Source organism: Saccharomyces paradoxus, chromosome II (assembly GCF_002079055.1).
Source record: "Saccharomyces paradoxus chromosome II, complete sequence".
Taxonomy (NCBI): Eukaryota; Fungi; Ascomycota; class Saccharomycetes; order Saccharomycetales; family Saccharomycetaceae; genus Saccharomyces; species Saccharomyces paradoxus.
In genome coordinates, this window is record NC_047488.1 from 241,699 (window position 1) to 256,502 (window position 14,804).

At 36.5% G+C, this 14,804-nt stretch overlaps 5 protein-coding genes and 1 non-coding gene across 6 annotated transcripts; 3 read left to right on the plus strand and 3 right to left on the minus strand.

The window, feature by feature from the left end:
- Nucleotides 1-94: 94 nt before the first annotated feature.
- Nucleotides 95-176, plus strand: SPAR_Btrna5S. The gene has a single exon. It is a non-coding gene; the product is annotated as a tRNA-Ser (tRNA).
- A 475-nt stretch (nt 177-651) lies between these two features.
- UTP20 (Utp20p) lies at nt 652-8,133 on the plus strand (the record flags this gene model as incomplete). Its single annotated transcript, XM_033908703.1, has 1 exon — nt 652-8,133. The coding sequence occupies one exon, from the start codon at nt 652-654 to the stop codon at nt 8,131-8,133; it is 7,482 nt and encodes a 2,493-aa protein (XP_033764594.1).
- Nucleotides 8,134-8,407: 274 nt separating this feature from the next.
- Nucleotides 8,408-8,806, minus strand: HTA2 (histone H2A; the record flags this gene model as incomplete). The annotated part of the gene is made up of 1 exon (XM_033908704.1): nt 8,408-8,806. One exon carries the CDS (start codon nt 8,804-8,806, stop codon nt 8,408-8,410), a length of 399 nt encoding a protein of 132 aa, XP_033764595.1.
- A 694-nt stretch (nt 8,807-9,500) lies between these two features.
- On the plus strand, nt 9,501-9,893 carry HTB2 (histone H2B; the record flags this gene model as incomplete). The annotated part of the gene is made up of 1 exon (XM_033908705.1): nt 9,501-9,893. The coding sequence occupies one exon, from the start codon at nt 9,501-9,503 to the stop codon at nt 9,891-9,893; it is 393 nt and encodes a 130-aa protein (XP_033764596.1).
- A 261-nt stretch (nt 9,894-10,154) lies between these two features.
- ECM15 (Ecm15p) lies at nt 10,155-10,469 on the minus strand (the record flags this gene model as incomplete). The annotated part of the gene is made up of 1 exon (XM_033908706.1): nt 10,155-10,469. The coding sequence occupies one exon, from the start codon at nt 10,467-10,469 to the stop codon at nt 10,155-10,157; it is 315 nt and encodes a 104-aa protein (XP_033764597.1).
- A 1,644-nt stretch (nt 10,470-12,113) lies between these two features.
- On the minus strand, nt 12,114-14,456 carry NTH2 (alpha,alpha-trehalase NTH2; the record flags this gene model as incomplete). The annotated part of the gene is made up of 1 exon (XM_033908707.1): nt 12,114-14,456. One exon carries the CDS (start codon nt 14,454-14,456, stop codon nt 12,114-12,116), a length of 2,343 nt encoding a protein of 780 aa, XP_033764598.1.
- Nucleotides 14,457-14,804: the final 348 nt, after the last annotated feature.

Sequence of the window (14,804 nt, forward strand, 5' to 3'; positions counted from 1 at the left end):
AGTCTGACAACAACTTACTCTCTTGAACGGCTCAATATTGCCAATATATCTGGTATAACACGAGCCCGTAATACAACAATATCACATAAACAGAGGCAACTTGGCCGAGTGGTTAAGGCGAAAGATTAGAAATCTTTTGGGCTCTGCCCGCGCAGGTTCGAGTCCTGCAGTTGTCGTTTTTTTACATGATAAGAGTGTGCAAAGTCAATCCGAATACGCGGTAAAAGCATCACATTTGCTTTTAATTAAAAAGTTTGCGTAAAAATTTAACCTATTTTTTAATCACTATATTATGTGTTAAAGGTGCGTTATATGAGTTATATCGCTTAGCAGTAATTTCTCTCCTAACTCATTCACCCATGAAATATACCTCTCGCTTCGTTTTCTATGGGCTTGCTTCGATGGCGCATGGATCTAGTGCCACCCGGACGCTTGTAATGAAAAATTTTGAGTTTATGTCTTACCGAAAATTTTTACCGATGAGCATTGAAAAGTTACATTATTAAATTTGGTAGCGTAGGTAGCATTGATTATACGGAATATAGGATTTTAGTATAAAGAGCGTATTCCTTCTTCTATTTACATTCCCCTTTACGTTTTTGGGTGTATTGGTATATCTCTAGTATCGGCTACACATATTTCATTGAAAATATGGCCAAACAAAGGCAAACTACTAAATCGTCTAAGCGATATAGATATTCTTCCTTCAAGGCCAGGATTGATGATTTGAAAATTGAACCGGCTAGGAATTTGGAAAAAAGAGTACATGATTATGTTGAATCATCGCATTTTCTTGCTTCCTTTGATCAGTGGAAAGAAATTAATTTAAGTGCCAAATTCACGGACTTTGCAGCGGAAATCGAGCATGATGTTCAAACATTACCCCAAATACTATACCACGATGAAAAAATTTTCAATTCTTTGGTTTCATTTATTAACGTTCATGATGTGTTTTCTTTGCAACCGCTGTTGGATCTCTTAGCTCAATTTTGTCATGATTTAGGTCCAGATTTTCTGAAATTTTATGAAAAAGCTATCGAGACTTTAATAAACCTGTTAGATGCTGCTATAGAATTCGAGTCATCTAATGTTTTTGAGTGGGGTTTCAACTGTTTGGCTTACATCTTCAAGTACCTTTCGAAATTTTTGGTTAAAAAACTGGTGCTGACATGTGATCTTTTAATTCCGTTATTATCTCATTCTAAGGAATACCTTTCAAGATTTTCGGCAGAAGCGCTATCTTTTTTAGTTAGAAAGGCTCCTGTTTCTAACTTGAGCGAATTTGTCAGGTCAGTCTTTGGAAAATTAGAAGGGGATGATGAGCAAACTAATCTTTACGAAGGGCTTCTGATATTGTTCACAGAATCTATGACATCAACGCAAGAAACACTGCACTCAAAAGCTAGGGTTATCATGAGTGTTCTTTTGCAAGAGGCTTTGACAAAAACATCTCCAGAAAGATCTGTTTCATTGCTATCAGATATTTGGATGAACATTAGTAAGTATGCCTCCATCGAAAGTTTACTTCCGGTCTATGAAGTTATGTATCAGGATTTTAACAATTCGCTTGATGCCACCAATCTCGATAGAATACTAAAAGTATTGACGACAATTGTCTTTTCGGAAAGTGGTAGAAAAATTCCTGATTGGAACAACATCATTATCCTAATTGAAAGAATAATGAGCCAAAATGAAAATCGTGCTTTTCTTTCACCGGATAACGTGGCATTCTTATTTGCTTTGTTTATTCGTAACAGTGATGTGAAAACTCTAACTCAATTTCACCAAAAACTTTTTAACTACGTTTTAACAAATATTACCGACCATTTCCTTGAATTTTTTCAATTTGCATTAAGACTAAGCTATGAAAGAGTAATTTCATTCAACGGGTTAAAATTCCTGCAACTATTTTTAAAGGAAAATTGGCAATCACAAGGAAAGAAAATTGCACTTTTTTTTCTAGAAATAGATGATAGACCTGAACTGCAGAAGGTGTCGGAAGTAACTTTCCCAGAAGAATTTATTTTATCTATCAGAGATTATTTTGTCGCAGCAGAAATTAAAGATTCGAATGACCTTTTCGAAATATATTGGCGAGCTATAATTTTCAAATATTCAAAATTACATTATATGGAAACTATTACCTCTTTGCTTGAACGTATTTTTTCAACTTTTACATCCCCAGATAATTTTACGAAAGATACGGTTGGTACACTCCTAAAAGTATATTATAAAGGGGACGATGCTTCAGGGAATAATCTTTTGAAGACTATTTTGGATAATCACGAAAACTACAAAGAAAGTTTAAGCTTTGTAAGTGGATGGAACAAGTTAGTGAGTAACCTTCATCCTTCAGAAAGCGTAAAGGAACTAATATCACACTATCCAAGACTGCTTCTTAACTTGACAGATAATCTTGTGTTACCTGATGGAAAAATTCGTTACGAAACTTTCGAATTAATGAAGACATTAATGATTCTGCAGGGTATACAAATACCTGAGCTTCTTTCTTCATGCATGATTATCGAGCAAATACCCCTTACACTACAAAATGCCAGAGACTTAACTATCAGAATTAAAAATGTTGGTGCTGAATTTGGAAAAACTAAGACAGACAAATTAACATCCTCCTTTTTTCTTAAATACCTGTTTGGCCTTCTGACTGTTAGATTTTCTCCGGTTTGGACCGGTGTTTTTGATACTCTTCCTAATGTTTACACAAAAGATGAAGCCCTCGTGTGGGACCTTGTGTTATCATTCATTAAATGTCCTGATGAAAATCAGAAGTTAGATTACTACGAGCCTCTACTTGAAGATGGTACGGACACAATTCTGTGGGATTCTAGTGTGGTGAGGTTGAGAGACAATATTGATGCGTTCTCGCATGTTTGGTCAAAGTATTCTACTCAAAATACGAGCATCATATATACTACTATTGAAAGAAGGGGGAACATCATTTACCCAGTTTTGATCAGAAATCAGGCTTTAAAAGTCATGCTATCGATTCCTCAAGTTGCTGAAGGACACTTTGCCGATATTGCACCTTTTGTTTTTAACGATTTCAAGACTTACAAAGATGAAGAGGATATGGAAAGTGAACGTGTTATTACTGGTTCATGGACGGAAGTTGATAGAAACGTATTTTTGAAGACCTTAAGCAAATTTAAGAATATAAAAAACGTTTACAATGCAATGGAATTGCACGATCATCTGATGGTCTTGTTGGGTAGTCGTAATACAGATGTTCAGAAGCTTGCGTTGGACGCACTTCTTGCTTACAAAAATCCAACGTTGAATAAGTATAGAGACAACCTGAGAAATCTATTAGATGACACCTTGTTCAAGGACGAAATTACAACTTTTTTAACAGAAAATGGGTCGCAGACTATCAAGGGCGAAGACGAAAAGGTGGTCATGCCTTATGTCCTTAGAATTTTCTTTGGTCGAGCACAAGTCCCTCCAACTAGTGGACAAAAAAGAAGCCGCAAAATAGCTGTAATTTCTGTCTTGCCAAATTTTAAGGAGGCATATATTAATGATTTTTTGACTTTGGCTAGTGGAAGACTGGACTATAATTATTTTTTCAGCAACAATCATCAAATAAACAGCTCAAAGGCCACCTTAAAAACTATTAGACGGATGACTGGTTTCATTAATATTGTAAATTCTACTCTGGCTGTATTAAGAACAAATTTTCCATTGCATACTTCTTCAGTACTGCAACCATTAATCTACTCGATTGCTATGGCATACTATATCCTGGATACTGAGAGCACGGAAGAGGTGCATTTAAGGAAGATGGCCGGTAATTTGAGGCAACAAGGCCTAAAATGTTTAAGTAGTATCTTTGAATTTGTCGGAAATGCGTTTAATTGGTCCACCTCTATGGATGATATTTACACTGTTGTAGTTAAGCCACGTATCCCACACTTCTCGGATGAAAATTTACAACAACCTTCTTCCTTACTACGAGTTTTTCTTTATTGGGCACATAATCCCTCTCTGTACCCATTTTTATACTACGATGATTTCGCAGCTGCTAATGCATTGATGGACACCATATCAAACCAACATGTTAAGGAGACTGTTATTAGTCCGGTTATTGAAGCGGCGGATTCAATTATTAGAACGCCTACAAATGATGATCGTTACGTAGATTTGATCACTCTCATTTGCTCATCATGTCTGAAAATACTTCCTTCGCTATACGTCAAACTTTCTGACTCAAACTCAATCTCTGCATTTTTGAATTTGTTAGTTAGCATAGCTGAGTTGGGATTTATTCAAGATGATGGTGTTAGAAGTCATTTGATTATTTCACTAGCATCAATATTGAAAGGAAAGCTAAAGAAACTGCAGGAGAATGATACCCAAAAAATTTTGAAAGTATTAAAACTTATAATTTTCAACTATGATTGTTCTTGGAGTGATGTTAAAGACCTATATGCCACCATATCCTCTTTGTTGAAAACATTTGACGAGCGAAATCTTAGAGTTTCATTGACGGAGCTCTTTATGGAACTTGGCAGAAAAGTGCCTGAATTAGGAAATATTTCGAAATTGGTTACGGACTTAAATTCATACTCTTCATCGCGTTTACATGAGTATGATTTTCCCAGAATTTTATCTTCTTTCAAAGGGCTGATTGAAGGTGGCTATAAGTCTTATAGTGAGATGGAGTGGCTACCTCTATTGTTTACCTGTTTACACTTTATCAACGATAAGGAGGAACTTGCGTTAAGAACAAACGCATCACACACTATAATGAAGTTTATTGACTTCATTAACGAAAAGCCTAATCCTGTTGAAGCCACGAAATCAATTTCTATGCTAAAGGATATCCTACTGCCCAGTATAAGGGCTGGTCTCAGGGAGCCTCTAGAAGAAATCCAAAGCGAATATATATCAGTGCTGTCATATATGGTAAAAAACGCAAAGTATTTCACAGACTTAGAAGATATGACCATTTTACTGTACAATGGTGATGAAGAAGCGGATTTCTTTACAAATGTTAATCATATCCAACTTCATCGTCGTCAGAGAGCCATCAAAAGGTTAGGCGAACATGCTCACCAACTCAAAGATAACAGTATATCCCATTATTTAATTCCAATGATCGAACATTATGTATTTTCGGATGATGAAAGGTACAGAAATATTGGAAATGAAACGCAAATAGCCATCGGAGATTTGGCGCAGCATATGAGTTGGAATCAGTACAAAGCTCTTTTTAGAAGGTACATTTCTATGTTGAAAACCAAACCCAACCAGATGAAGCAAGCTGTACTATTAATTGTTCAACTTTCTGTTCCCCTTAGAGAAACTCTTCGCACCGTAAGAGATGGGGTTGAGTCAAAATTTACTTTGAGCAAATTTCCCTCCAACTTGGAGGAGCCCAGTAATTTTATTAAGAAAGAATTGTATCCGACACTTTCCAAAATTCTGGGCACAAGAGACGACGAAACTATCATTGAAAGAATGCCTATTGCGGAGGCATTAGTCAATATTATTTTGGGGCTCACAAATGATGATATTGCCAATTTTCTTCCTAGTATTCTAACAAATATTTGTCAAGTTTTGAGAAGTAAATCCGAAGAATTGAGAGATGCTGTAAGAGCAACTTTGGGGAAAATCAGTATTATCCTAGGCGCTGAGTATCTTGTCTTTATGATAAAGGAATTAATGGCCACATTAAAACGTGGTTCTCAGATTCATGTATTAAGTTACACTGTTCACTACATATTAAAGAGTATGCAAGGAGTTTTAAAACACTCCGACTTGGATACTTCTTCCAGTATGATTGTTAAGATCATAATGGAGAATATTTTTGGGTCCGCTGGTGAAGAAAAAGACTCTGAGAACTATCATACGAAGGTGAAAGAAATCAAGAGTAATAAAAGCTATGATGCTGGTGAACTTCTCGCTTCAAACATCAGCTTGACAGAGTTCGGGACGATGCTTTCTCCTGTGAAAGCTTTGTTGATGGTTAGAATTAATCTGAGAAATCAAAACAAACTGAGTGAGTTACTGAGACGATATTTATTAGGTCTGAATCATAATAGTGACTCTGAGTCAGAAGGTATCCTTAAGTTCTGCCATCAGCTTTTCCAAGAATCGGAAATGAATAATTGTCCTCCAAAGGCGAAGAAAAATGTGAGAGCCCAAGTGGACGAAAAAGAAGACTTTTTCTTGGTAAATTTGGAGTCGAAATCTTATACCATAAACTCGTACAGTTTGCTTTTGAGCAGCACTTTACAAAAATTCGCTTTAGATTTACTCAGGAACGTAATAACCAGACATCGCTCCTTTTTGACCGTGTCGCACCTAGAGGGCTTTATTCCATTTTTGAGAGATTCGTTACTTTCTGAAAATGAAGGCGTGGTAATCAGTACCCTACGTATTTTGATCACATTAATTAGGCTTGATTTTTCTGATGAATCTAGTGAAGTCTTCAAAAACTGTGCGAGAAAGGTACTAAATATTATCAAGGTTTCTCCCTCAACTTCGAGTGAACTATGCCAAATGGGTTTAAAGTTCCTTTCTGCTTTTATACGTCACACGGATTCAACGTTGAAGGATACTGCCTTGAGTTATGTTCTAGGAAGGATCTTGCCAGACTTGAATGAACCAAGCAGACAAGGCCTTGCCTTTAATTTCCTAAAAGCACTTGTTTCCAGGCATATCATGCTCCCAGAACTCTATGACATTGCGGATACTACCAGGGAAATTATGGTCACAAATCATTCGAAAGAAATTAGGGATGTGTCCAGGAGCGTCTACTATCAATTTTTAATGGAATATGACCAAAGTAAAGGTCGTTTAGAGAAACAGTTCAAGTTTATGGTGGACAATTTACAGTATCCTACCGAATCCGGCCGTCAATCAGTAATGGAATTGATCAACTTGATTATCACGAAAGCAAATCCTGCTTTACTATCGAAATTATCATCATCCTTCTTTCTGGCACTAGTTAATGTTTCTTTTAATGATGATGCGCCAAGATGCCGTGAAATGGCTTCAGTTTTGATTTCAACAATGCTTCCAAAGCTTGAAGATAAAGACCTTCAAATTGTTGAAAAATATATAGCGGCTTGGCTGAAACAAGTTGACAATGCATCATTTTTGAATCTCGGGTTGAGAACTTATAAGGTTTATTTGAAAAGTGTTGGATTTGGACATACTATTGAGCTAGACGAGCTCGCAATCAAGCGTATAAGATACATTTTGACCGATACATCCGTAGGATCAGAACATGAGTGGGATCTGGTATACTCAGCTTTGAACACATTCTCGTCTTATATGGAAGCGACAGAGAGTGTTTACAAGCATGGTTTTAAAGATATATGGGATGGTATTATTACATGCCTTTTATATCCGCACTCATGGGTGCGTCAATCTGCGGCAAACCTTGTTCATCGACTAATAGGCAATAAGGATAAGCTTGAGGTGTCATTAACCAATGAAGAAATTCAAAACATTGTAACAAGAGTTCTTCATCAATTGGGTGCGCCTTCTATTCCGGAGAATCTTGCGAATGTTTCAATAAAAACATTAGTTAATATCGGTATCCTATGGAAGGAGCAACACACACCGTTCATCATGGATGTATCGAAGCAAACTGGAGAAGATCCGAGATATGCTACTGCCATTGATTATATGGTAACTCGGATTGGTGGAATCATCAGGTCAGATGAACACCGTATGGATTCTTTTATGTCGAAGAAGGCGTGTATTCAACTATTGGCCCTACTAGTTCAAGTTCTGGACGAAGATGAAGTAATTGCGGAGGGGGAAAGGATATTATTACCGTTATATGGTTACCTAGAAACATATTATTCAAGGGCAGTAGATGAAGAACAAGAAGAACTACGCACTCTTTCAAACGAATGTTTAAAAATACTTGAAAACAAATTGCCAGTATCCGAGTTTACAAAAATATACACTGCTGTCAAACAGACGGTATTAGAAAGAAGAAAGGAAAGAAGATCTAAAAGAGCAATTTTGGCCATTAACGCTCCACAAATTTCCGCTGATAAAAAGTTGAGAAAGCATGCGAGATCCAGAGAAAAGAGAAAGCATGAAAAGGATGAAAATGGCTACTATCAAAGGCGTAACAAGAGGAAGAGGGTCTAGCTAGAATAATTTTTATAACGTGTACATTAATAAATTAAAAATTTAAGTTAATACCAAAGCTGGTAGTACGTCGCCTTTCCTATAAGTAAAAGCCCCAGATTGCTTAATACAATTTTATCTTTTTTTATTAATAGTAATACTATACACTGTCTCTAATAAACGACGCTATTTATAAAACTGTTAGATAGAAGACACCAGTCTTCCTCATATGACTACTTTAAAACCCCAAATGACAAGAATGTTTGATTTGCTTTGTTTTCTTTCAACTCAATTCTTACAGTTCTTGAGAAGCTTTGGTAGTCTTAGCAGACTTCTTTGGCAACAAGTTTTGGTGAATGTTTGGCAAAACACCACCTTGGGCGATGGTAACGTTACCCAATAGTTTGTTCAATTCATCATCATTTCTGATGGCCAATTGTAAATGTCTTGGGATGATTCTGGTCTTTTTGTTATCTCTAGCAGCATTACCGGCCAATTCTAAAATTTCAGCGGCCAAATATTCTAAGACAGCAGTCAAGTAGACTGGAGCACCAGAACCGATTCTTTGGGCGTAGTTACCTCTTCTAAGCAATCTATGCACTCTACCGACTGGGAATGTTAAACCAGCCTTAGCAGATCTAGATTGAGAAGCTTTAGCAGCTGAACCAGCTTTGCCACCTTTACCACCGGACATTATATATTAAATTTGTTCTTGTTCTGTACTTGTTTAACTTTCTTATGTAAAAAGACAAGAATGTTATGATAGTATCAAAAGATCATACAGGGAAAGCATCATACAGTCGAAACCAAGAGCGGAAACGAAACTCTGTTCGGAAGATACTTGAGACCCTAGAAAAAAGCATACATCTTCATCCCTTATATAGAGTTATGTTTACTATCAGTAGTCGTGTTGGAAGTTGTGGCCGAAGGTATAAGCAATAAAAATGAGTAGCGTGTCGCGTTTATGGCTCCAGCTCCATGTGTTCTCTAAAATTCGCATCACTTCGAGAAATAATGGGAACACCTTACGCGTGAGCTGTGCCCACCGCTTCGCCTGATGAAGCGGTGTTCTCAAAATTTCACCCCATTGTCAGGATCACGACCGCCATTTGGTTCTGGTAAATCGCGCTTATGAGAATAACGAAAAAGAAACAACGCGTAATGCAATAGTAGAAGACCTGTTGCCATATATAAGGTTATAGAATCAGTGGCCGTTCCTTGAGGATAACCCGTATACTTGAATTTATATATATTATATTATAGGTGTATAATTTTGCGTTAGCGTAATTTTTCTGTTTATATCTTTTTCGTATCTTAGAGTTTCCCTTATTCTTGTTTGATTTTTACTGATTCGTTTATACACAAACCAACAACTTACTATACAAATAATGTCTTCTGCTGAAAAGAAACCTGCTTCCAAAGCTCCAGCTGAAAAGAAACCAGCTGCCAAGAAAACATCGACTTCTGTCGATGGTAAGAAGAGATCCAAGGTTAGAAAGGAAACCTACTCCTCTTATATTTACAAAGTTTTGAAGCAAACTCACCCAGACACTGGTATTTCTCAAAAGTCTATGTCTATTTTAAATTCCTTCGTTAATGATATCTTTGAAAGAATCGCTACTGAAGCTTCTAAATTGGCAGCTTATAACAAGAAGTCCACTATTTCTGCTAGAGAGATCCAAACTGCCGTTAGACTTATCCTACCTGGTGAATTGGCTAAACATGCTGTCTCTGAAGGTACTAGAGCTGTTACCAAGTACTCCTCCTCTACTCAAGCCTAAGCCATTTTCTTACGTATTGTGCTTTAGTCATATTTTTTTTTATTAGTGGCATTTTTGATATATTGTAACATTAGGGTTCTGTTACTTGTCCAGATATGATTGGAAGGGTCTAGTCTATCAACCTCCTGAAGGGAGTTGTATAAATGTATATATAACTTTATAAACAAAAAAATTGGGAAAAAAATTTGTAAACAGTTTTATTAAGTTGTTCCTTAAACTCTTCTAAATGATATATCCTATTTAGGTTTACTACACAAACATTCATTGAGAGATTTTCTTCAGAACGATATCGATCTTATCTTGAGCAGTTTGGTGCTTATCAGTTCTGGTCCCAACACGAATATCAGTATGCACTCTAACATACCCTTTCTCATGACCATGTTCATGGATTTCGCCAATCAAACCCATTACTTCATCCCAAGGTCCTTCAATTGTTGTACCAGCGCTGTGTAAAGTACTCTTTAATGGGCTTTCTCTGATTTTTTTTTCAATGAGTGCAACAAAATCAGAAATACTAGCAGAGTCGGTGCCAATAGGGACCATACACACATCAGCTAAACAAAAAATTTTAGGCATTTTTTAAAATTATAGTCTACGTGTTCTCTAGATTATGATCACAACGGCAGTGACAAAAAAACTCAATCTCTTAATCTTTCCTTCCGACATATGTCAATGAATCATCGTTAATGATATTCTTTGTTTTTCACGGGGTTGAAGATGGGCGTGCTTGAAAAATATTAAAAAAGGAATGTAAAAGAGCCATATAATTCAAACGATTAATAAAAGAACAAAGAGCTTTGATTAAAGAGTGAAGTTTGTTTTCGGACTGAAAGTGGACAACACACATATGTAGGAGTTTTATAGAAGCCCTTTTTATTTTAAATAACAAAAAAAGCCGGTAATTCTTGCAGAAATTTCTTTTTGGTAATACTTGGACCGCCGTGTCTTTTGGAGAATATTATTCATCAATAGTTTAACTAAAAGTAAAAATCAAACATCCAAAAGACGGATTTTGTTGTAAAAGCGTTATCAATTATGGTTTAACTGTTGAGTAACACCGGACCATTAGCTATTAAATTAACAGCTTACAATTGCTTTACTTTTACTTTTAAGAATATACAAGAATATTATCACAACCTACAATCTCATTCCCCAAAATGAATCACTCAATATTCTCCACATTGATACTGTAGCGTGCAAGTATCTTTGCACGCCTTCGGTAGTAAGTTAAGTAGGAAAAGCACAAGTACCTGCCTTCAACAAAAAAACCAATACGAAGAGCGCTCAAAAACTCAACTTGTAGGCTAACAAGTACTAATATTAAGAAAGTGGTTTCTTGATTCAGACAGGGATTAACCTTGAAAAATGTTATAATATAGAAGTGTCACATGATAAATTTAACATTAAAATATTAAGTAGAAATAGATTACAAAGTATTAATTTAAAAAATATAAAATTTGTAAATAAATTTAAAGATGGTTTTGGTTTCCGAATATAAAAATAATTTTTACCGCAAGTATTAAAAATTTCTTTTCAGAAAAATCACCACGGGGATTTGATGCAGAACAATATATAACAGGCACAAATAATACGCATACCGATATATTTTTGGACGTAGGTAACAATTTCGTACCTCTTGCAGAGATGGAAAGTGTCTATTGATGTCACTCTGAATCACGCAACAGTACTTTACAAAGTTGAACCAACTTGATGTAAGGATTCTGCCAGATGGCGTTTCCAGTATTAAACCGCCTTATACAATTAATGCATACTCTAATCTTACTAATATACAAGAAGATCTGATAAGCCCACAGCGAATTTTAGAATGAGCGGCAAAGCAGACTTTTATGCTCTTACCAAAATGAACTTTATTAATCCAAAACTTCTGGTTCGAAAATGTTACGGGGCTACCTTTAAAATATACTGGTGAAAATAAAGATAAAAACCAACAAAAAACTTCGAAGGATACCAATACCAAACTAATTTGAAATTTCGAGATTATTGGAAGACAAAAGCAAATTTCAACGCATGTCACCTCGAAAACTTTTACCCAACAATCACCGATTACTGTTCTAACTTCTACTAATAGGTTTTACACAACTTTACCAGATTAATTTTTTTATCTTAACTGTATCTTGTCTTGAATATTATCAATCCATCCTTATGATTACTGATAAAGAAAGGGATATAACAGATATGCCACTACATATGTTCGCTATATTAAAGGTAGTACAATTTTCTCTCGGAGGGTTTCAAACTATTGAAAAACGGCAGTGGCGGACTACAAGCAGCGAGAGCCCTTCTTGCATGGTTGTTCATGTATTTCAATCCAAGCAAATAACTTGTATTCACCCAACCAAAGCCTTCTGTAGCGACGCCCTTAAAATCAGCACCTTGGTTTCCGTATTCTGCATCAACGCGATGCGGGTCAGTTCCTCTTGTCACATCATATTTTTCTACCACCATTCCATTATAATCAACGAATGATTTTGTAATCATGTAGAGCCACCTATAGGCTAATCTTGTAGCTACTTGTTGATAATTATATGCAGATAAGCCTTTCCAAGCTAATATTTGATGCGGTGCCCAACCAAAAGGATAGTCCCATTGCCTGATCGGCCTATCAATGGATATGGGGCCTCTTGATTTCTCTGTGCATGCAACTAACCCACCAAGCATTTCCAACTGAGGAAGGGCTTTTTCTACTGTGATTTTTGCTTGCTCTTCAGTTGCAAGGCCAGCCCATAAACTCCAAAATGTCGTTGCAGACTCATAAGACGTTCTACATTTCAGTTTAGTATTATAATCGAAGAAAAACCCTGATTCTTCGTCCCACATATACTTGTTAATCCTAGTCTTTCTTATTTCAGCTAACTGCTCCCAGTGCTCAGAATTAGTCACCGTTCCATCATTCTCGTCTTTATATTCATTGCTAAAATATTCCCTAATAACGTAAGCAATATCCCTCTCATACTTGTAGAGTAGGGAATTTAAATCAACTGTCGCCAAATATGCACATACGCCTTCAAACCTGTAAGTTGTGTCATGTCCCGACTCTCTCACGGCACGATCATGTAAAAAAAATGCATCAAGTTTTGGTTCTTTAATTATGCTTTCGTTATAAAGGTACCTTAGCTTTTCCAAAGAAACATTGTACTTCTCAGCATATGGTAATAATATAGTATCGAAATGATCGGGTTCAGTTTCCGGAGGGATACCAATACCGTCGGGATGGTAACAGGAAAGCCCCGTGGCAGAATCTAACCTAGGACTCGACATCCACACTCCTTTGTATTCTTTAATAGCAGCTCTGAATGCCCGTTTTAAGAATTGTATAGCGTTCGGGTTGTTTTTACCTCCTATCTTTTCAAACACAAGCATAGCCATATCAGTTAGGAAAGGAGGTTGAGATCTGCAAAGGTAATAACTTCTATTAGCATTCAAAATTTTACTATAGTGATCAATTTCGAATATGAAGTGCTCCACCATACCTTTCGCAACATCAACCTTATTACTTTCCATGAGCCCCAGTGCCATTAAATATGAATCCCAGCCATACAATTCATTGAATCTACCGCCAGGTACCGCATAAGGGTAACCAACTAGGGACCTTTCACCAGTAGATGGATTGACGTGTTCTTCCATGGCCAGTGCTAACAATCCCGGGGTGTCATTCAATGATTTAACATACTCCGCGGTAATGTCTTTTGGTAGGTATTCCACTTCAAGTTTCAAGGATGGGTTCATCTGGGATGCCTGAATATAAAATTCGTACTGCTCTGGACAGTTATGTGGAACATAAATTCTTGGATTTCTAGCACCTGGCGTGTCTATTTTTGAATCTCTGGCAATTTCTGCAATATTATACAGATCAACTCTTCTTGTCAAGCTCGTCCAAAATTGAGTCGTTATCAATCTTGATAATCTATCAACGGGGTTTTCGTTTATACGTGCCTCATCCAAAAATATTTGATGTCTTCCGAAACTTTTCGCAATGGTCAGTTCCTGCAGCAGGTTGGAAAGCATATATGTTCCTCTAACATTAACATGCTTAAAACCGTTGGAATTTGCCGTCCCGACTTTAATAACTTTGGGTCCAGTATCTTCTATCGTGATTTGGTGGTTCTTGTCTGTATCTTCACTAGCCAGTAGCTCATCTAAGGCGAGATCTACATTATCGATGTAGAATCTACGATTACCTTGGCTGCTAAGAAAGCTGTCGTCCTCGGAACCCCTTCTTTTCAAAGTATAATCCTTCATTCCGTTTTTGAAGTCAGAAACTTTATTGAAAACACTCATAGTTCTGGTTCTATTAAGCCTATGAATTTTTGACTGTTTTCTTGGGTCTGTTATTGGCCCATAATATACCTCTGCGTTGGAAAACGGGTCAAAATACTCATGCATAGAGGACAACCGCCGGTGGTGCCTTCTGCGACCTTGTTGCCCCTCCTCTTTCAATGGTCGCTGTTCTGAACCACTTGAAAGTGGCTTTATGTTATCTTCGCCATCATTACCATCGGATGGAGGATTTATTTCCGTTACTTTTGCTAAAAAATCTACCATTTTGAGTATTATGCAGGTCCCCTTAATATCAATTGTATGATCTGCAGCTGCGTCAAATTGTATTTGAGAAGGAAAAGTATAAATAAATAAATAAAAATGAGAAGTATAGAATATTAATTTCAATGGAAGACAGTTCCCACAAGCATGATAATGTAGAGAATATATATCAATCAAAATTTAACTCCCTGAGAGGTAATTATAATTTCTATCCGCTTTATATACTTTAGTGGAACTGGCACGCCGCTCGGAAAAATTGGACTTCAAATTACCCCGCGCGGAGATTTGCATTAAATTCTATAAAGATGCGTGAATTTCCATTCATTTACTTATTACTAATTTTTTAATTGT